General features: G+C 38.2%; 1 protein-coding gene across 6 annotated transcripts in view; it reads left to right on the plus strand.

Moving 5' to 3' along the window:
- The window catches only part of dcc (DCC netrin 1 receptor), a 520,661-nt gene that overhangs the window by 464,869 nt on the left and 31,801 nt on the right, over window positions 1–23,991 (plus strand). For 5 of the 6 annotated variants that reach the window (XM_057819874.1, XM_057819873.1, XM_057819875.1 and 2 more), the window contains exon 27: window positions 9,081–9,389. In XM_057819874.1, coding sequence (XP_057675857.1) covers window positions 9,081–9,389 — 309 coding nt within the window. Of the gene's footprint in view, window positions 1–1,392; window positions 2,663–9,080; window positions 9,390–23,991 lie in introns of those variants that run through there. The other variant, XM_057819879.1, reaches the window with a different exon arrangement.

Genomic DNA, 23,991 nt, shown 5'->3' on the forward strand with positions numbered 1-23,991 from the left:
AACAAAATACAATACTTTCGGACTTTTTGGATACTTATTTTGGGGTATTTAAAGGGTTAATTCCGATTCACGCGGAAATTTAGGTTACGTCGTCAGCATAGGAACGGAACTCGTTTGTTACCAGGGGACTACCTGTATTGTTGTCTTTAGTGAATTTTTGTGTTTAATTTTCCTTGGTTAGAATTTATATTTTGTTGGCCGCCTTTTTTGTTGACTTAAGAAATACCTTAATTTGTCACTAATATTAATTATAACTAGAGACCGATATGGGTTTTTCAAGACTGATACCGATTAATTTGCAGGAAAAGTGAAGAAATTGGCTTTAAAAAAATTGAATAATGCAAACACTTAACTTGATTGAAAGGACTAAAAAAAAGCATGTTTATTGAATCACACAAATAGAACATAATAGTTCCAGAGGTGCCTACATTTCCTAGACTCAGAAACATCTCTTATAAAGTTGAATAAAAGGTTAAATGAAGGTAATCTTTATCTTTTCCACAGAAAATACAACAAAAATACAGGAACTTTCCAGGCTCAGCAACACCTCTTGTAAAGTTCAATAAAAACTTAAAATAGCTCCATGATTTTTTTTCACATTGCATGAAGTAAAATTTTAATATAACTGAAATAATTAACTTTGTTTTAACTTCAAATTTAACTAATCGGAGGACGGGGTGAATACTAAAGCAGGAGAGAGAGGCGTTGCTCCATCTGAAATAACCCAGTTTAGTTGAGGGAATTTCGGGGTCACTCCCTGTTGCTATTTTACCGTACATGGCCGTCAATGGCATCGACTTACAATTGTGTCAATGGAATCCAAGTACACTGGCAATAGAATCAACATACAGTATATGGCTGTCAATGGCATGGACGTACATGGCTGTCAATGGAAATTCAAGAACAGTGGGATCAATAGAATTGACATACATGGCTGTCAATGGCATCGACAAACATGGCCGTCTTTGGCAAGGACTTACATGGCTGTTAATGTCATCAACTTATTTGGGCATTAGTTAAATGTCAATGGGCTGTCATGGTTTTTGGTGAAAAATCAAAACCACTCGTGTTATTCTGACATTGATAATGAATGTGAAATTCTTGCCATTAGAAATGAATGGAATGAAGCACATGGCAATGGCATCCCGTTAGAAAGGAATGGAAATGTTTTTGGCAAATTTTGGGGCCACCGTAGGTTTTTGTAAAATTATGTACAACTTCAATGCCCCTTCCTGAAATATTTGCTGTCTGATTTATGTGAATTGGATTAAAAAATTGTGGAACTAGCTACATATTGACAAACATACTACAGACATATTGACATATTGATAACTGCTTACAATGTTTTTTTTTTTTTTTTTTTAAACAATAATGTTTTTTTTTTTTTTTCAGCACAAGTTCAGCACAGCACAGCACAGTTCAGTGACTCGGTACTCCGGTTACTGACCTAGCTTGCTGCTAACTTGACTTTCCAGTAATGCGGTGAACGATTCAAAAAATGAAAGGAAATGACTTTGTCACATATTTGTTAATGTGGAGCCTATCAAATGCTGCTCAAACAGACAAAAACACCACACAAATCTAGCGAGCATGGTTTAGTGTACTACTTTTCTCAACAGACTCGGGACTGCCTATGACGACATACTATCAAATTTACAGTAGTTTAAAACACGGGTAGCTACGAGGCAAGCAAAAGTGAGCTGCAGTCGCGTGAGGGCAGTGAAGGGGGCAGAGAACTGTCACTATATGGAGGCTTCATGGCAGCGATATTTACCTCATATGTGCACAGAAAAAAAGAATATTTAGTATGATAACCATAATACTGATTTGCAATGAAACTGTATATACATGTCAATTTTTTCCGACTGTTTTTTTTTTTTTCTTTCGTGTCAGAGCGTGTCGGGTGTTGGTTGGTTTGTCAAATTATGTCCACCATCCGTCCACCATGTGCTACACAAGCACCCAAAAACAACGCACGCGGACACGGGAGATGTCGCAATATGTCTACATTTTTCTTAACAGACTAATGAGAGTAGAAAGGCGACATCGTAAAGAGCAAACAATAATTTCTCGTCAGCATTTGACGATCTGAGATGAGGGGACGACAGAGGAGCTGACCGGATTATTTTATTTGTTAATACCAGTGCAAAAATTCAATACGATCATCTTAATACTGATTTGCAATTTAACTGTCAAATATCAAAATGTAGTATTGTTTTTTTCAGAGCAGCACATTTGACAACTAGCTATTTACACTTTAGTTTTAACAATAGTGACCAAAAATAATAGTGATGTGCATAAAAACTAAAATACAACAGAGCGAGAGGTAAATATGATGTGTTGGTCGTTCCATATTTAGAAATTAAACTTTCGATTTATTTTTATTTTCGTGACAGCAAGCATGCCGCGTTGGCTGGTAGCAGCAGCATTGTATATGTGATCAAGATCATGCTAAAGAGAGTCCGTGCGCCCCCGACCCCAAACCCCCACTCCCCCACAAAAGGAAAATGTTTAACCGTGTCCTAAATCGAAATGCAAGCACGAGCCATGACTTTGATCCCATTGAACTAGGACAGACGACGCGGAAGTTCTCCCTCGCTTTTGCAGCAGTGGGAGGGAGACGAGGCTGTCTGTGAAAGCAGAATGATATCGCCTGTCACTCATTTCGGAAACTACGACGAGTGGTCAATGAGGAGCCTGTTTGCAAGAGAGGGAGGGACCAAGCAATGTCACTTCACATTCAGTTATACTGCGAAGCGGTCTTTGGTGATTCGTTCGGCAACGTCACTTCCCGTTCACTAACCGAACGAGTCATTTGGGCGGGGAGGGAGATGAGGGGGGTGAACGATTCGTTGAACGATTTGTTTGAAAGAGTCTTTTTACTGAACGAACTGGAATGGATTCGTTTGCTCAAGTGAACGACAGATCCCGTCACTAAGGGTGTCAACAATAATCGATGCGGCGATTCATCCCGATGCGGAGCAGGGACGATTCGATTCGATGCGGGCAACACGCTGAATCGATTCAGCGCATTTTAAAATATATAAGTACGTTCAAAAATCTTCCCTGCGCAATTCCGGTGATGCTATGGATTTGGTTTCCCCATTTGTATTGTTATTCTCATGTTTACCTGTAGAGAGAGCTACTTTACATTCAAAGCAAGCCCGTAGAGGTTAGATCGGGCCTAAAAAATTCCAGCCCAACTCGACACGGCCCGTTGGTATTGAAGCCCGACCGGCCAGATCAATTAACTATAGATTTGCATGCCCGAGCCGAGTGATGCGGAAAAAAAAAACGGAGCAGCAGCAGCAATTTATTTTAATTTTTCAAGTTTTCTTACTGTTTAAATAGTCTACATATTTTTATATGAGTTATAAAAGCCTTTACACAACGAAATAACGCTGGGAAAGTTTAATATAAAAAAAAACACAGTTTTGCAGACACACAGAGGAGAAGATTCGAAAGGATCACATTTGCCTTTGTGTGCATAAATAAAAGTGTCTTTCCTAACAAATTCTCAGTTGGCAGACAAAAAACGCAAGTTTACTCAATATTTAAATAGTCTACATATTTTTATGAAATTTATAGAAGCATTTACACAACGAAATAACGCTGGGAAAGTTTGATTAAAAAAAAAAAAAAAAAACGTTTTTACAGACACACAGAGGAAAAGATTCAAAAGGATCACATTTGCCTTTGTGTGCGTAAATAAAAGTGTCTTTCGTAACGAATTCTCAGTTACCCAGGAAGAAAACACAAGTTTACTCAATATTTAAATAGTCTACATATATTTATGAGAATTATAAAAGCATTCACACAACGAAATAACGGGAGGAGAAGAAGAAAAAGAGGGCTGCGCCACAGCCCTCTGTGCATTTTTTTATTTTTTAAATACTTTATTAGTCCGGCTCGGCGGCCCGACCCGACCCACCGAAACGTGAATGCTTAACATTTCGGGTCGGGTCGGGTTCGGGCACAAGATCTAACCTCTATGCAGGGGGGGACGAGGAACCCAAATCCGCTTCCTTACCGGAGTAACGTCACAGACAAGCGCAGTTGTAATCGAGAGAGCAGAGAGATAGGACATAACATAACAATGGCTGAAACGGAGAAAGAGGGAGCGAGAAATATTATAGATATAAGATTGGCTAGGCCTACATTTTACTTTTGTTCTACATTGCAATTTAGTTGATATTTTGTTTGCAACTGAACTGATCCCTGGATTGATATTGCGATAAAGATGCTGCTGCACTACAATATTTTCTTTGTCGTTTTCTTTAATATTTACTTGAATATTTTTATTGATGGGTCGTTGTGACTAAAATACAGTGACTGTTATTACTGATTTTGCACAGGAGTTCAGATGTTGCACTGTGTGAAAGGCTGCTACTGTGTGTAAAAAAAAAAAAAAAGAGAAAGCTCTGGTCTCATTATAAGCACTAATTAAATGCTGTGATCTGATTTTTTTTTTTTAAAGATATATATGAAAGTATACTATTTTCATTTGACTTCGACCAGGAGTGACACAAGAGCCAATAAAAAGTTGTTTAATGTCTGTCCGCTTGTGTTGGCTCATGATTCACAAAAAATATGCTTTGCTTTAGAATTTTAATGCATCCCAGGCTTTAATGCATCGCAATGCATTGCCGAATCGAACCGAATCGAATCGTGACCCTCTGAATCGAATCGAATCGAATCGTGGTCTTCCGAATCGTAATCGAATCGAATCGTGAGGGCGGTGTCGATGCACACCTCTACCCGTCACTAGTGTGTGTTTGCCGCACCCGCTGTTCCGGTTTGCTTGTGAAATCACCGGCTCTGATTCGCTTATCACGACACATGACTCTAACCCTCAGCCAATCACAATCACTTCCATCGCATCTCTCGAGGGGCATTCAGGTAGGCTCGTTTCCCGTCAATTCACGTCACCTTCAAAGCGTCTGCCGTCCTCAAGATGGAAGCAGAATTACTGCTGGCTGACAGTGGGAGATGGGAACGTGGCTAGCATCAGGTGTAGCAAACACAGAAATGTTACCAAACTTTGGAAAGCATTGTCTAATTGAATGAGCAGGGACAAACAGCTTGGAGTCAGAAGTAGGTGCGCTGTTCTCGAACCTGAACGCACCCCAAGTCTTGGATGACAAATCAACAGAGCAGAGAGTCGACTCGACACGGCTGGTAGTTTCTTCAATTTATTCAGAGTAAGTAACGCACCGATTTTGACCGTCAGTAACGGTAACGGTGTTGTAACGGCGGAAAAAGTAATTATTACCCCGTTACTGATAAAATAACGCCGTTACGTAACGGCGTTATTTATAACGGTGTTACTCCCAACACTGAAGGTTGTGTAGTGACTAGGAACTAAAAAAATATATATATATGATCATATTTTTACTCACTCAGTGTGACATCCGAGCTTCTGTAATTGAGTAAGTATCTGCACTCCCATTGAAAATTAATCATACTATGTTCAGTTATTTACATTCCAGCATAAAATCCCAATGAAAGATAGCTTTTGATTATTGCCTCACACCTGAGACTCTCTGAGAAGAAATGGTCTTTGCTTCCTTTTGACCGCCATTCAATGTATTTTATCCTGTTCTGAGTGAACATCTTTCCTTTTAAAAAAACTTTACTATCACTGTCACCGTCAAAGTTTCGCTAGCCGCTACGCTAGCCCCGATGCCACTCTTACCCGTTGCGCATCGCAGAACAAAATAATTAGAGTAGCTACTTATTCACACCTACTGATAAGGAAGAGTATTGCATGATTACCGACCATTAGACAGCACAGACACCACCAGGTTGTTCTCTTGTGCAGATTCATTTTCCAAAAACATTTTTACATCAATTAGGTGAAAATTGATAATTTTCCACAGCACACCAGTGCAAACACTGGAAAACACTGACCTATCAAATGACCATATGAGGCCAAAAAGATGACGCCAGAATCATCGAAATGTGTTTTAGATGACCTCTTTAAATATCACCTATCTAAAGAGCATTATTACCTATGATTGGTATAATGGTTAGAGGTGTGCAAAATTTCCGATTCTTAGATTATTCGCGATTCGGCCATGGAAGATTCGAGAACGATTCACAAACATCCAAATTCCAATTATTGAAATATGCCAAGTAAAGCGGAAGTACAACACACTCAGCGCGCCGCGCGGTCTTCGGAATGAGGAACGGAGCGAGAGTAGCTAAACATCATGCTTCTCATTACCCGGCCCCTCGGGTAATGCCAATGCTCAACTCACAGCTCTAGCTCAACTCATGCCACGAGATAAAAAAAACCACAACAACATACCTGACTGCTGCCGAAAAGCTGCTACAAAGTACATCCAGATAATGTTACGGTAGATATCATTTAAATAGGACTAGATGCATTATAGATTCGGTAGCCTTTGCAGCACATCTACAAAAAGCTAGATGTGGGCGTTAGCAAACGGCCGCCATCTTAAAGCAGTACACTTCCATGCAAGGCTGTTGTAGCAAGCCTTCCAAGCAAACCTAATTAACTTTTTATCTAAAATACTCCTAAATCGGTAAAATATTGACTTGAATCTACCTTTAAAATAACTTTAAAACTTTCACATGTCAAAAGTAGACAAAAGGGAAATTATGGAATAACGGGAGCAATTTTAACAACTTTAACGGTTGATTCACAACATTGAATTAATTGAATGTAGTTTAAAGCTGCTAATACAGAATGGGGACTGGAGTTTTTTATTTACTGTTATTTTTGTATATTTTTTTACTGCTATATGTTAACTTGATACTGAAATAGTAGTTTGTTTTAGACTGAGAGTATTTTTGAACAATTTTGGAACTAATGTACAAAACATTAAAAAAAAAAAAAAAAAAAAGGAGGGGGGGGTGCATCAATAATCGTTTTAAAATCGAATCGGAGCCTCTGAATCGTAATCGTAATCGAATCGTTAGGTGCCCAAAGATTCCCAGCTCTAATAATGGTGCATGTGGTTATTGTTGCGAAGTCTCATTGATAAAACTGAGACATCCTCTGTCGGCATGTTTGGCAAATATAATGTCATTATGTAGAATGAAGAGGAAAAATGGAACGACTCCAACCCTGTAGCCCAAAGAAGACCAGTCGAGTAGAGCAGTCTTTCTTCTTCACAAATCTACTCAAGTAAAAGTGAAAAGTATTGCGTTGTAAGACTACTCTAAAGGCCAAATTACATCCACCAAGCTCTGTGTTGACTGCGTGCTACGCAGTATGTCAAAAATAGGACAAAACATACCAGCTGCGCACAACTGCAGTCCTGCAGCTCCATCCCGTCGTGAGCTCTTGCATGATGGCGCGCGATAATTTGACATTAAAAACAATGACAATACTAATGGAGTCTGCACTCAATAGAGAAGCAGAGAGAGAGTTGGACTTGATTTGAGAGAACATTTTTTCCCGAAATTTTTTTTGCTTTTACCATGGTTTTGTGACACCCCAACTACGTCAACAACCCAATTTCTACTACTTAATTACTGTTTTAAATTACATAACTTGTATAACTCACCATCCATCCTCATAGCTTCTGCTATGGTGTTCAATGCAAATTCCTTTTTAAACTTTGTGACTTTCCACCTCCATAAATGAATCGTTCATCGTCCATGTTCGCTGTTGACTGCAGGCATGGATCGGCCCATTTTGACGGATGCATTTCTGGCAAAAATAGAAAATAGACCAAACCATCCATCGGGCTCCGGCACGTCGGAGATGCTCCACAGACAATCCGTGGCGCATATGCCGCCCGTATAATTTGAACAATATGATAGAATGGGAACGGATTGGCTCTGCCACTATATCTTGGCGGATCCGTACCGTAGACGCGTCCGGTATAATTTGGCCTAACGAAGTACATTTTTCTCTAAAAATTACTCAAGTAAATGTAACCGAGTGAATGTAACGTGGTACTACCCACCTCTGCTTTTAGGGCATTTACTCACTGTTGATTTTGACTCACTTCCTATTAATTTGAGGACATTTGTGAGTCAGTTCCATTTCATTAACCCAAAATCAACAGGAAGTGACCCGTAAATGCCGCAAAAGGAAAAGGAAGTGACCAAAATGATGTGAAATGCCCCAAAATTAACTCATTGCCTAGAACTGGCTGCCACTGACGGACGTAGACGTCCAATCCGTTTGAAGTGGGAGGGATCCCACACCCTCCCACTTGAAATGGATTGGGCGTCTACTATATGTAGATAAACTCATTCTAATTCACAGCAAGAGGATGAAAAGAGCTTGTTTTTATGTTCATTAATTGTTTTGTAGAATATCCTAGAATGATTTCCTGTTCCCTGTTTAGATACTGTAATTGTTGTATCGCCATAACATAAGATCATCGTTATCGTGAGCCTCGTACTGCAAATCATATCGGATCGTGAGGTTCCCACCCCGAGACAACAATTTTTTCATCAAACTGACTGAAACAAGTTGAATGGAGTTTACTTCGGGAGATTGCAGAAATCTTTATTATTTATACAGTGTTGGCTCGGCCAACAAGGTAATATACTAAAAGTAAAATTGTGCTATTTCTCATTTTGGAGGCGGCGTGGTTGTATTTAACCTTGTTTTGAACCCAAATTATGGCTTGAGTTTTGTCTGGGGTCATCGTTCCCAAAAGGAGACAAAGATATGATTTTATTAAAAAGTCTAAGATTCATGCTGAAAAGTTTGTATCACATTGCAAAGAGTCTTGGAGCCAAGTCCCCAGTGAAGTATGTGCCAACTACATTGTGAAGAGGCTTGAAACCAAGCTTTCAGACCATATTATAGGGATTTAAATACTATATATGCATGCACGCTGAGAAATGTGGTGATGACTACTATAAATCTGTTTTCGACTTAATTAAAACTGAAACAGCTGCCTTCATGGTAGTCTAAAACACCACAGCTTACAGTTTGTTGACTGTCTGTTTGCTGTATTGAGTAATTCTTTTGTCCTTCCTCCTCTCTTAATCTTACCCCTCACCCCCATCTCATTTGCTTTTCTGACAATGCCTTCATTATTCCTATTTACCATTTCTCTGCATCGCTTCATCTATTTCGTCATATCAAGTCATATCCACAGATGCTTCCACCAATCCCCTTCTGCAGCAGCAGTCTCCACCACAACAGCCTGCTCCCCTGCTCCCTGGCTCTTCTGTTCCTTCTGCGGAACACGTTCCAGGTATTGGCCCGGTTCCTGGGGCCCCTGCTGCTGCTACCTCTGTTGCATCAGAGGAATCGCAGCCAGGTGCAAATCGGACCATACCAACAGCATGTGTGCGACCAACTCACCCACTAAGAAGCTTCACAAACCCACTCCTGCCACCTCCAATGAGCACGATAGACCCCAAGGTGTATACATCAATGCTGCCACAGTCCTGTAAGTATTTATTTATTTAAATGTAATATTCTTATTATTGCTTTAAGTCACAAATTCACTATACAGTGGAACCTCGAGTTACAAACTTCTCTACATACAGTTTCCAGGCTAAGACATGTCGCAACGGGAAAATATTGCCTCTTGTTACAAAAGAAATTTCAGGATACGAAAGTCAAAAATACAGTATGACTGTTTACTGTTTACTAAATGTATCATACTTATAGCTGCGGTGCCATTGGCTACTGTCTAGCATTCCTGGAATCCAATGGCGTACCGCAAGCAACACGTCACTTCCGCTCACTAATATTCATGACATTAGCTACTGTTGCTAAGTAGGGACAAGCCACCATTTGTCCCTAATAGGAAATGAATGGAAATCGTGTACGAAGGAGATGTTTACAGAGCTAAACCTACCAATTCTCTCCGAAAATGATGTGCCTGGTGCCAAATTGACTGGCAAAGATGTGGAAGAACATAAAAATGTTCAGTTAAAGAGATGGCTTTAGTGTCGAAGGTTGAAAAAGACGAAAAAAAATGAGCCGACCTAAGCATAGCTTTAGCTTTTTTATCGACGCGACTGACAATGACATTCTCCTGTTTCAACAAGCTATCGTTTACCATCAGCCCTGTCTTTCTTATATATCCTCTGGTTGTCCCACGTCTCTTACCGTTCTTGGGGGTAATTTAGTTAGCTTTGTGTAGCAATCGCAAATGCTACTTAGTGACAGCCAACGAACACTTTTAATTTATTCATTGATAACACATCTTAATCCTATAATTTATTTACACTTCCCTCTTACTAAAGTTGTTTTTTTTTATATATATATAACCAGGGGTGCACATAATTTTTTCGCCCAGGTTCTCAGAGGAGGACCTGGAGATGTGACTTGGTCCTCATTGAGCTTGAGAGCCGACCCGCCTGATGCGATAAATTTATGACAAGCTTCACTTAGAGCCAATTAACTTTAATTAATTATATTAACAATTAATGATTGATTAACATCAACTGGCACAACAAAATTGGCATTACTTTGAAGTGAAATGTAAAGAAATAAACATAAAAGCAACAATTCAAAATAAAGGGCATTATGTGGCTCCCACATTAACTCCAAGCCTTTTTAAAAGTGGGATGTCCTCCTCATAAGACCTCATTGAACGTGCATGTTTAGCTTTGTAAAATGCGAGCAAAAACACGTTTGTCAGTGCATGCTGCTGTTCATTACCTTTATTCCGCGACTTGTCCATAGGGCGAGTGGGGTCATGTCTGACATCGATAGTTTGCTTAATTGCCACATGCTCTCTGTTTCTTTCGTGCTTTTCAAAGTTTGGATGGCTGAAATTCTTTGACCCTACATAAAATGTGCTGCTCTTATCGGCGACATTGGGATTCTCACGGTACATTTTGTACCGCATTTCCGTGCGAGCATCATTTGCTTCTAGCCATGGTACCTCCTGTAGCCACTTTTCAGCAAAAGTCCTTTTTTTCGGTAGCTCCGGTGACGTCTCTGTCGTCTGTCTGTCTTTTGACGGGGGTGGGGGAACACGGAAGTAATTACTCAGTGTGGCCTGCCTCTTTGACATTTTGAGAAGTTATTTTCTCGTGTCCGCTGCAAATACAGTGGTCAGCCATCGGTACGCAAAAGCGTATGGAAGCCATTGAGGGCCAGCGCGTTTGTCTACGTCCAGTACGCATGCGCGCATGCGGACCACTTATGTGCACCCCTGTATATAACAGAAACGGTAACAGTGGCAGTCAGATACCATTGTAATTCTTTGCAGGTCATTCATTGTCAGACAGAAGCAGTACGGCACAACGTTACGCTAAAAAAATTAGTTAAAAATATAAAAATGGCTTACCTCTTTGTCCTCTGAAAGACCATGCCAACCCAACATAATGTTTACTGCATATGAAATGTGAATGGATTCGCCGAGCTGGTGTTACAAGTCCGCGCAAGTTGATTCGGTCTTCACATTTTTTCCTCCCGAGTTTTTGGTTTCCAGAAACGTATGAAGAAAACATCCTCATGTGTCGTAATGTCTAGAGTCGTTTCTATAAGTTCCAAAAAAGCAATGCGTGATCAGCATGTTCGTTTTTGAAAGATTACCGGAGAAAAGTAGCACTAATTACGTTGGGTCTATGCGAGGGCGGGTCTATAATGTCCCACTTCGGCTTTACTTCCGCTTTACGATGCGACGTCACGGTCTAAAAATAGCCTGCGTGCGGTACGCCATTGGCTAATAGGGACCTCTACTGTATGTGTATCTGTGTATCCCAGTGTCCTCCTCATTCGCCCCTTGTGTTCCGACAGCTTTACATGGGTGCGCTAACTTTTATTCTTTATTCTTGGGAACTGTACTGTATGACACTTACAGTATACTTTACTGTACTGTACTGTACTGTACTATATAACCCTGTACAGTACAGTACTGTACTGTACTATATAACCCTGTACAGTACAGTACAGTCACAATACTATACGACTTAATGCTTTTTTTTGAACAAAAGTTCCAAACATGCTACAGTAATGTACTTATCAGGCCGAGATGACGAGGCGGACTCAGCTGCGGAGTTCAGTAAAATACCTATTTTACAAAAAAACTAAGATTCTTCCACTTGCATACAGGAATGAAAAAAAAATCAAACACAAAACACTCCAAGTGGAGGGGAAAAAGTGACTGTGAAAGCTGTGAAACAAGATCGAACAACTTGGGTGGGAAAGCATTTTGGCACAAGACAAGGGAGATGCAGACTATATATACAGTACACACCAAAGTTAATGCGGAACAGGTGTAGCAATAGACAATAGGCAGTTAGGTGAGATGAGGAAAGGCAAGTGCACAGACATGAGGTGGGTAAAGCCTTCAAAATAAAACAGAATAAGACATGACACCCATTACAGGACAAACACCACCCTGACGTGACAGTACTGTGTACAGTACTTCCTCTTCCACTTTTTCTGTTAGTGTTGCAGAATATAAAACTTATATACAGTATTTTTGTTCCTATTGGTAATGCCATTTGTATTTTTGTTATTTTTAGCCCTTTAAAATATAGTTTTATATATATATATTAGGATTGGGAACCTCAGGGCACCTCGCGATACGATACGATTCGCGATAAAAGGCTCACGATAACGATTATCTCACGATATCACGATACAGCGATTATCGATATACTGGTCAGACATTGGATACATGATATTCTCTGATACAACTGTTGAAATGAGAGGAAAAAAAAAAAGATATTTCAAAATAGAAAAAAATACTGTTTAAGTCATTTATTGAACAGTGACACCTTTTTTGTGCAACATTGCTGTAAAATACACATCTACTGCAAATTGTGTACCTGCACATATAGAGGAAACACACCACAACCACTGATATCTCTTGGAGAGATCATGATGAATGGCACCCTTAAATTCTTTGAAGTTTTAAATCTTTAAAAAAATAATTAACAGAACTGTAGTTGTCTGTCAGCAGTTGAGCTTGGAGTGGGGCAATGATAAAATTGGTGGGTCTTTTCTTCGTATATATGACCTTTGTTGCCAAAAGCATTGGTTTGAGCACTTCCCCAATCTGCTTCAGCATTTGAGATGTCGCACTCGGTCAGTTGCATTCTTCCTCACCTTAAAAACAAAATAAAACAAAAAATATTAACTACATAATAGCTTTTTAGTTTAAATCCTGATTTTTTATTTATTTTTTATTTTTTTGTGTTGGAAGTCTTGAGTAAATTAAAAAAATATGAATGTATAGAAATTAAAAATGCAATAATTACCTATTTTTAATATGTAGGCTACATTAATTATCATGCACATCACCTTAGATATCTTGGAAGCTATTCAAACCATTTTTATAGCTTATTGTATCAAAATGGTAGTAATAACAGTTTGTGTACTAAACTAGATGGAAAGTGGTACTCAAATAATATCAAATAAGTATATCAGTAAATTCATGTAGGCTTGTTCGATATTCCTTTTCATCCAGTTTAGGGTGCTGGTTTATTTTATTTCATTCAGCACCAAATATCATCAAAACAATATATGTAAATTAAAAAGTCAATTACATTGCAAAACTTTCTTACCTCAAGTGATGAAAGCGAAGCACACAAACTCCGGTGTCCACTATGTCACCAGCTGCCAGTGAACCTTATTTTTCTTAGACAATTCTTGCATACAGCAAAGTCCTTGTTCACTTTACTTCCTTTCTTGGTGGTGTAAAATCTAAAGTGTGTCCCCATGTGTGATTAGTAGCAATATTTTCTCTTTTTTTCCTCCACCGTTCTCACGGAGCTTTTTTCATTTTTTTCAACCCACTTGGAGCTTCGTCTCTTCTTCTGTAGACGACTTGCGCGCACTTTACCTTCACCGCCACTCATGAGCGCCCCCTAGTGGGCCGCCAAGGAATTGCTCAATAAACATTGAGCAGTTTACAGAATTCTTACTCCATTGTATGGACAATATGTCAACTAAAAGTATCGATACTTGGCGGGAGCATATCGATAACCAGTCGGGTTGCAAAATATCGCGATATATCCCTGTATCGAGATATTGTCACACTCTTAATATATATATATATATATATATATATATATATATATATATATATATATATAGATATATAGATATATAGATATATATATATATATATAGATATGTATATATACAGTGCCTTGCAAAAGTATTCGCCCCCCTTGAACCTTGCAACCTTTCGCCACATTTCAGGCTTCAAACATAAAGATATAAAATTTTAATTTTTTGTCAAGAATCAACAACAAGTGGGACACAATCGTGAAGTGGAACAAAATTTATTGGATAATTTAAACTTTTTTAGCAAATAAAAAACTGAAAAGTGGGGCGTGCAATATTATTCGGCCCCCTTGCGTTAATACTTTGTAGCGCCACCTTTTGCTCCAATTACAGCTGCAAGTCGCTTGGGGTATGTTTCTATCAGTTTTGCACATCGAGAGACTGACATTCTTGCCCATTCTTCCTTGCAAAACAGCTCGAGCTCAGTGAGGTTGGATGGAGAGTGTTTGTGAACAGCAGTCTTCAGCTCTTTCCACAGATTCTCGGATTCAGGTCTGGACTTTGACTTGGCCATTCTAACACCTGGATACGTTTATTTTTTAACCATTCCATTGTAAATTTGGCTTTATGTTTTGGATCATTGTCCTGTTGGAAGATAAATCTCCGTCCCAGTCTCAGGTCTTGTGCAGATACCAACAGTTTTTCTTCCAGAATATTCCTGTGTTTGGCTGCATCCATCTTCCCGTCAATTTTAACCATCTTCCCTGTCCCTGCTGAAGAAAAGCAGGCCCAAACCATGATGCTGCCACCACCATGTTTGACAGTGGGGATGGTGTGTTCAGGGTGATGAGCTGTGTTGCTTTTACGCCAAACATATCGTTTTGCATTGTGGCCAAAAAGTTCAATTTTGGTTTCATCTGACCAGAGCACCTTCTTCCACATGTTTAGTGTGTCTCCCAGGTGGCTTGTGGCAAACTTTAAACGAGACGTTTTATGGATATCTTTGAGAAATGGCTTTCTTCTTGCCACTCTTCCATAAAGGCCAGATTTGTGCAGTGTACGACTGATTGTTGTCCTATGGACAGACTCTCCCACCTCAGCTGTAGATCTCTGCAGTTCATTCAGAGTGATCATGGGCCTCTTGGCTGCATCTCTGATCAGTTTTCTCCTTGTTTGAGAAGAAAGTTTGGAAGGACGGCCGGGTCTTGGTAGATTTGCAGTGGTCTAATGCTCCTTCCATTTCAATATGATGGCTTGCACAGTGCTCCTTGAGATGTTTAAAGCTTGGGAAATCTTTTTGTATCCAAATCCGGCTTTAGACTTCTCCACAACAGTATCTCGGACCTGCCTGGTGTGTTCCTTGGTTTTCATAATGCTCTCTGTACTTTAAACAGAACCCTGAGACTATCACAGAGCAGGTGCATTTATACGGAGACTTGATTACACACAGGTGGATTCTATTTATCATCATCGGTCATTTAGGACAACATTGGATCATTCAGAGATCCTCACTGAACTTCTGGAGTGAGTTTGCTGCACTGAAAGTAAAGGGGCCGAATAATATTGCACGCCCCACTTTTCAGTTTTTTATTTGTTAAAAAAGTTTAAATTATCCAATAAATGTTGTTCCACTTCACGATTGTGTCCCACTTGTTGTTGATTCTTGACAAAAAAATAAAATTTCATATCTTTATGTTTGAAGCCTGAAATGTGGCGAAAGGTTGCAAGATTCAAGGGGGCCGAATACTTTTGCAAGGCACTGTATGTGTATATATATGTATATATATATATATATACATATATATATAATTTTTTAAATATCCCCTGAAAAATGGTGCGGTCTGCCCCATTTCCAATCACGTGATCGGATCGGGGACATCTCTAATACTACACTGTACTACAATATACTATACTATACTATACTATACTATACTATACTATACTATACTATACTATACTATACTACACTAGATGCTATACTATATACTATTCTAAATACTGTATATACTCTGTACTATACTATATACAGTGGTACCTCTACATACGAAGTTAATTCGTTCCAGGACCTTTTTTGTAAGTCGAAATGGTAGTATGTCGACCAGGATTTTCCTATAGGAATACATTATAATTCCATTAATTCGTTCCACAGCCCAAAAACCTACACTAAATCCTTAATAAATACTGCTGGTAGTGTTACAAATGGCAATTACACATAGCAAAACAAATAAATTATAAATAAAAATCAGAATGATAAAATAATAATGATAAATATTTCCTGTAATGATGTAATGAATCGGGTTCTAATGTGGCGGACGTTTTTTGCTGCATCTGAACGCACCACGCGGCTGACGTGATAGAGAGAGCGAGCGGTGAGCTTAAGTTTAATTTCGTTTTCAATGTTTTCTTGAGAACACAATCAACTGCGGTAGGCGTATTGTGTTGGATAAGTTGTGAAATAAATGATAAAAATGTGACGAAGCTGGCAAATTTCTTTGGCAATGTTACCACAATAATAATTGTCACCCTAACTTATAAAGACTGACGAACGGTGGTCGGAGGAGGACCGTGGAGATGTATTGTTTGAGCCAGTTTACGGATGCGCACCCCACGCTTATATTTCTCTATAATTTGCATATTCATTTAGAAGTTAAGCATCACCTTTTTCCTTGTTTCACCACCTGTACCAACGTTTTTGAAACCTGTGTTGATTTCTCGCACAAGAAAATCCGCCGAGCGTTTGTCTGCGGTGCTGTCATATCGTCGTATTTCGAGCATGTCGTCGGATGTAGAAAATAATGGCAAGTCAAATTTTACGTTGGATGTCAAATAGATTGTGTGTCGAAGCGAACATATGTCGAGGTAACACTGTACTTTACTATATCGAGAATCATATAATGACGGTAGCCTGATTGTAACAAACTTAGTATCGCTAGAAGGCTAATCGATTTTGCGACCTCAAACGGCATGGATGGAGTATCTGCTGTAATACACAAGACTTGGTGGCAAAGACCATAGCGAGTCTCAAGTCATTATTTTTTTGATCTTGTCAGGAGAAACTTGACATTTTGTGTCTCCTGTTCACATGTTGGAAAAAGACAAAAAAAACTGTTTACCAATGAACAAAACTGCAAAACTTGATGGTGTATATTACAGCTCTATATGTGGGCGTGCACTTCCAGTACAATTATGTTTACACACACAGGTAGCCTCAGATTACCATTGATTTTTTGCTCCAGGGAGAATTTTGCACAGAAATACATAGCCTACGGCAATTTCCAACCAGTCTAAGGACCCCAAGACCAGCCATGAAATGCTTTGACCAGCCCCTAACCCTCATAGATGCCCAATCTCCAGCATCCTCCACTTTAGAACTCACTGAACATCTCTAAACCAGGAGGAATATATAGCTGAATCGAGACAGCCAATTTATTTTTAGTCTTGTTTGTGTTAATCCTGGGGTGAATTACTCCCCTGGTGAAAGGGATGTTTTTTTCCCTTTTTTTTTAATTTTTTTATTTTTTTATTGTAGTACTGTGGAGAGTTGTGAGAGAACAATGGACCAAGTGTAAAATTTAAAAATGTAGGGGGAAAACTGCACACCGGGTTGATTGTCTAGGAAGGAAATCTGCTGACACACTTAAGAAATGAAATAAAATAAATACATAAAAACAACAACAATCTATATATGCATACATTCAAAAAGAGTGGGGCTAAAGTTTCTAGTGTCTTTTGATTTGACAAGGCCAAGCTGTATTTACTTCTCTTTAAACATTACAATAGAAAGCAATGAAGAGTTGCTATTTGACAGCGCGAGTTATACAGTATCTACTAATTTCTAATTTCTTACACCATTACAAAAGCCCAAGTCTCCACAGTCTCAACTAGCTAAGAAAGATGATTACGTACGCAATTGCAGTTCCGTTATCATTTCAAACAATTTGAAGTACAAGTTATTCAGGTGTGTCATTGCTGTGCCTCAACCAGTGAACCATCAAGTCTCAACCCTGCCTGTCCAGAACGAACAAACTGCTGAGACACCAGTGTCAGTGTCCACAGGGAAGCTAATTTTAGATCTCAATGTGCAGAGAGATTGCCGACCAAGAAATACAGCCTCTGCTCAAAGTTTGACAACTTCCAAAAAAAATGAAATGCTGGCTGCCCACATAGTTAGGACCAATGCAATCTGCACAAATGCTATGTGGTTGGACAAGACACAGATTGAGTGAATTTACCATAATGGCAAGAATTATTTATGAGTCAGTGTGAAGCATTCAAACAACCTTGAGCACCTTCATGATGTTGGGCTTTTTTGCAGCCAGTAGTAAATGTGCGCAGCAGAAAGTGGAGGGAAAATAGAGAAGTACATAATTTCTCCAATTCACCTTAATTCATCATGCAGACGACAAAAACTAGGACATAACAAGGTATTCAAACCATACATTTATGCCAAACAAGCAAAGCTATAGGGAATAAAGAAAGATAATAATCTTCAAAATGGGATTTGTAAAGTTCTAAACATAAGGGGATTTATCTTAAAAATATGGTCTGTACCACAAAATAAAGAGTTTGATTGAAATATAACTATTATGCCAGACAATTGTTCAAACATTGTGCTAGCTTGTTGATGGCCACTAATCTTGTGTATTCATGATATAACATGCTTTAGTGCCATTTAATCCAATGTAAGTGGCGAAATAAGCATATATTCCATTCATTATGTGTATTTCTTTCCCTATGCTTATTAGAGGAAATACATTCAAACTTATGGACCCAATTCTTGCAAAGAAATGAAGCTATTTCTTGACTAATCATTCTAACCATAAAAAAGAGTGGAAAGAGTGTTACATAAAACTCATTAAAAGCCCCAAGTGAAAATGGGTTTTCACTCACGTTACATTAGTTTTCAGGTGAGAATAATGAATAAGTCTGCGAAATATTGTGATTATAATTTTTTGTAGTGGTAATATTTGAATGTAATGTGATTAAAACTGAGTCAACTTCAATTGGCTGCTGATAACACCATTGATATTTTTCAGTGGTGTGCTATAATTTGAAAAAACAAAGGAGATGGGTTGGACGGATCTATATTTACTTAGCAGTGGCATGACTACAATTTTAAATTATAAAAATCCTAGTAACACTAGCCCAATAAAAACACTCACCCATTGCTGAGGATACACATTTTGAAAATACTTACAGTACAAAAGGCAAAATATTACTCAAACAGAATTTCAGGGCTTATTGCCATTTTATGTTTACAAATGTTACGATTCCTATAAGTCACCACACCAAGTATTAATTCAAACTAAATGTTATCAGAGTGTGGGTGTGTGGTGTTCCCTGGACGCAGGTGCGTTCAATCTTATCAGCAGTGTATCAAAACGCAGGCAACCCAAGGAAGGGTTGCCAAAATTTTGTATTGCTGGTTGCCATTGGACGGTTTTGTACCCTCGATCTTTGATCCAAATTTAGCTAGTTTTGCCCCGGCCTTTGTTTGTTTGCCACTCTCATTTGGAATCCCTTACCTTGTGCAGGTATTTAAGTGTAAGGTATTTGTGTGTAACCTCTACATATGACTTTAATTCGTTCCAGGACCTGGATTGTAAATTGAAATTGTCGTATATCGAGCGGGATTTTCACATAAGAGTACATTATACAGTGGTACCTCGACTTACAATCGCTTTGACACACAATTTTTTCAACATTTGACATAAAACTTCACTCGCCATTTGTTTCTACATCCAACGACATGTTTGAAATACGACGATTTATGACAGGGCCGCTTTTTCTTTGTTTTCCCGCAAAAGAGACGTAAGGCGGATTTTCTTGTGAGAGCAATCAACATGTCTTCCAAGAATGTTAGTGTGCAGGTTGTCAAAAAAGGAAAAAGGTGAGGCTTACCATTGAAATGAAGATGGAAATGATAGAAAAATTTGAGCGTGGTGTGCCCATCCGTGAACTGGCTCGACAATACAACCATAGAATGTCTATGATCTCGACGGTCCTCCTCCAACCACCGTTGGCCAGTCTTTATAAGTTAAGGTGACAATTATCATGATTGTAAGATCGCCAAAAAATCGCCAGCTTTGTCAGATTTTTAATCATTTACTGTATTTCAGAACTTGTGCAACACAACATACCTACTGTCCATCGCAGCTGAACATGAAAAGTGAAAGTAAACAGTCTATCTCACCCTCACTGTGGCACGTCAGCCACGTGGTGGGTTCAGGTACACCACGCAAAACATATCTCTCACATTGGTACCCAATTCATTACATTATCACAGGTATTATTATTATTATTATTGCTATTATTACATTATTATTATTCCGATTTTTATTCATAATATATTTGTTTTGCTCTGTGTAATTGCTATTGGCAATTGTACCAGCAGCATTTTTTAAGGATTTAGTGTAGGTTTTCGGGCTGTGGAACGAATTAATGCAATTATTATGTATTCTTATGGGAAAATCCTGCTTGACATACGACCATTTCGACTTACAAACAAGGTCCTGGAACGAATTAACTTTGTATGTAGAGGTACCACAGTAATTTTATAAATTTGTTTAATTGCCCAAAAAAGTATTCTAAATCCTTAATAGATGTTGCTGGAACAATTACAAATCGCAGTTACTCATAGCAAAACAAATGATTAATAAATACAAATCGGGATAATAACAATATGAAAATAGATGATAATATCGGCCGATATAAGCATTTTAAAATTATATCGGATAATATCGACATTGGCCTTCTGCCTTTGTACAACGCTTAGCACAGCGGTTATGCTTATTGACCGTTAGATGTCTCCAAAATAAGATGCATGGGTTTGTTATGTTAGCAGACCATTTGCATTCATGGTGCCAAAACTAAATTAACAGTAAATGACTGAAAAATAATGGACCGGTACAGAGTCTGCATCACTGCAGACGCTGCACCGATCCTCCTGTCGATGTCCCGCTCATAATATGGATGCAGTATATATAAACCCCTCATGAAAATGAATCATGAAACGAAAAATAATTGTATGAATCCGCCCAAAAATAAGTTTTTTTTTTTTTTTTTTTTGTTCTTTAAGGACTTTCTCATCAAATCAAATACTGAGTGATGAAGCACATCACTAATGGTTTACTGCAAAGTTTGTTTATCTGACATTTTGCCAGGAAATGTGGTGCACAGGAAAAAAACAGAAAGAAAATCTTCATTTTTTTTTTTGTTCTACATCTATAAGTCATATTACAGTATGCTGTTTACCACAAAGTGTGTTGAGCTTCATGGCCTCCAGCTAATAGCAAAGTTTTCTCCCACCACAACACTGTTCTATATACTTGTTTCAAAACAAAATTGCAGTGAGTCCATCAAAAGATGAATATATCTCTGCGACTGATCTTATGCCAAAAGCGTTAGTATCCTTGTGAGCACACTGTGTGAGGAAAGAAAGAGTAATATTCATTCTGTTCACATTAACTATCTGCCACGTTACATAGTAAATATAACATCCCAATCTGTGCTGGATTATCAAGGTTATTGTCTAACAGGTATTAATTTATTTTTACAAGCATTACTAACAAGAGTAATGAATATTGATTTTATCCAGTTTCATGGATATATTTTAAATTCAAAAGGTCACTTTGATGGGCGGCAGGGTCAAGCATGTGGTTAGTACATTGAAAGGTTGTTTACAGTAATTGCATCTCAGTTGAGACTTTCCTGCGTCTCCAGAATTTTAGCTTATAATTACGTAGAATTATTAAAATGGGTATGCAATTAGTGAAAGGAATCTTCATCTTCATATTGCTGCCCGTAAAACAGAGATTTCCCTTGTGGATATTTATGAAAATGATATGGAAATAAGGGTAGAGTACATTTTATAAAATGCGATTTTTGAACACTGCCTCATGATTACGATGGAGGATTAGGGCCAAATAAAATAAAGGAAACAAAAAAAAAAGGACTATGAGATGAAGGTCGTACTGGTACTATGAGAAAAAAAAGTCGTATTATTACATAGGGTAAAACGCTATGCATTTTACGTACATGTGAGTACCTTAGCTAGGAGCTATGACGAAGCATCAATATAAAGCATCTATTGATTATAAAGGATTTCCTTATTTATTATCATGTCTGTGTGCCTTAGCTCCTTTTTTTTCATTCCAGCACATGATTGAGCTGGATGGGCGGGGCCATGCAACACACCTGTAGAGCATTAGTAGCGCTCATTATTCAAAGACTCCTGTTAACATCTGCTAATGTCAGACTATTGCTTACTTGCTTGCTTACCATTGTGTATGTCACCATCTTCGTGCTCTCCGACCTTCCTACGGTTTGATCGTTTCGATTTTTTCTCGCTCTATGTTCTGTTGGACTTGAAGTACATTCATACTCGCGTGTTCTTTTCTGGCCCTGAGTTGTATTTTGTTATACTTGCGTGATTTTCTGCTGTGCTCCCTAAGTTGTACTTCTCAGTACAGCTACTTCTCGTAGTAACAGTTTGTCTTTTTACTTGTAGTAGCAGTTCGACTTTTTTTTTCTTATAATAATTGTGCGACTTTTTTCTCGTAATAACAGTTTGACTTTTTTTTCTCGTAGTACTGTATTGGCCCGAATATACGTAAGACGGCCCTGATTATAAGACGACCCCTTCTTTTTCAAGACTCAAGTTTGAAAAAAGACTTTTTGAACACCAAATTAATTTTTATACAGAAAATAATTACAGTATATCTGAAACAAATGAGTATAACAATATATTAGAGAGAAAAAGCATGTTATTTTGCCTCATTCAAATCTTAATATGTGAACATTTAAATATGTAAACTAAAGTGCACTCACATTCGTAAATGAATGGCTTCTGGTTTTTGAAATGTAAATAAACCAATCTATTGTGATAAAACAACAAAATTGCAATAACTGCATTAACCATCAAAGTGAAGTCTAACTGTAACTGTAGTCTTGAAACAAATCTGAATAAGGAAAAACATTGCAATACAATAATGCAAACTGGTTATACTTGAGAGTAGCTGAGATCTGTCATGACAGAACATCGCTTCAATGATATCTGGCGCCATGTAGCGTCGTGAATGGGTATGACGTCTAGACAGCGAATATAAGACGACCCCCTCTTTTTCATTCTTATTTCAATGCAAAAAACACCATCTTATTTTCGGGCCAATACGGTAATTGTATGACTTTTTTCTCATAATATTACTACGAAAATAAAAGTCGTATTATTACGTTGGGCTAATGTAGCTGAATAAACTGCTATTTTACGCAGCGCTTTGCCTCCGTTAAATTCCACAATATTGAAAGCATCTTGTGTTTTAGAATCGGTTTTACAAATATGGAAAAGGAAATCCTTCACATTTTGGATCATCTACATCAAATCATTATTAAGAGAATGATTTATAGGCTGCCAACACTTGGTCGTAGCTCCCAGCTACGTAGTAGCTTTATGACGTAAGTGACGTAGTAGCGAATTGCACTAATATTGTGCATCTCCTTAGTCTATATTTTAGAATCTGCTTCATAAATAAGGGAATCATTTATTTTTCTAATCTTCAAATTATAATCAATAGATGGCTTCATATTGATGCTTCAGTGCATAGCGGTTTACCCTATGTAATAATACGACTTTTTTTCTCGTAGTACCAGTACGACTTTAATCTTGTAGCCCTTTTTTTTTTCTTTTCCTTTATTTGGCCCTAATCCTCCGTTGTACATGATAACTTCATCATCATGGAGTTTTGAATCGATAAAAATGTTTCATTGAATTGAATCCAAAGAGGAAATGTCAGTTGAGAACATTTTAACCCTGGCCATCAGTGCAATCATCTTCAGGGTTTACCTGTCCAAACCACACAGGTTTTGAATTCAGCTGTGAACAAAATAAAAGTGTACATCCAAGGGTGTAACCGTTGTTAGAAAGATTGTGTTTTTAAAGCATTTGAGCAAGCCTTTCCCAGAATCATCTCAGAAGCTAATGTTTGAGTTACCCCATTATTTTCTACATTATGCCTGCATGCTTTTAAGTTATTCTTCAGGTTCTACTACATCTGTGGTGGAACGCATAAGCTACA

This window comes from Corythoichthys intestinalis, chromosome 17 (genome assembly GCF_030265065.1).
Source record: "Corythoichthys intestinalis isolate RoL2023-P3 chromosome 17, ASM3026506v1, whole genome shotgun sequence".
NCBI lineage: Eukaryota > Metazoa > Chordata > Actinopteri > Syngnathiformes > Syngnathidae > Corythoichthys > Corythoichthys intestinalis.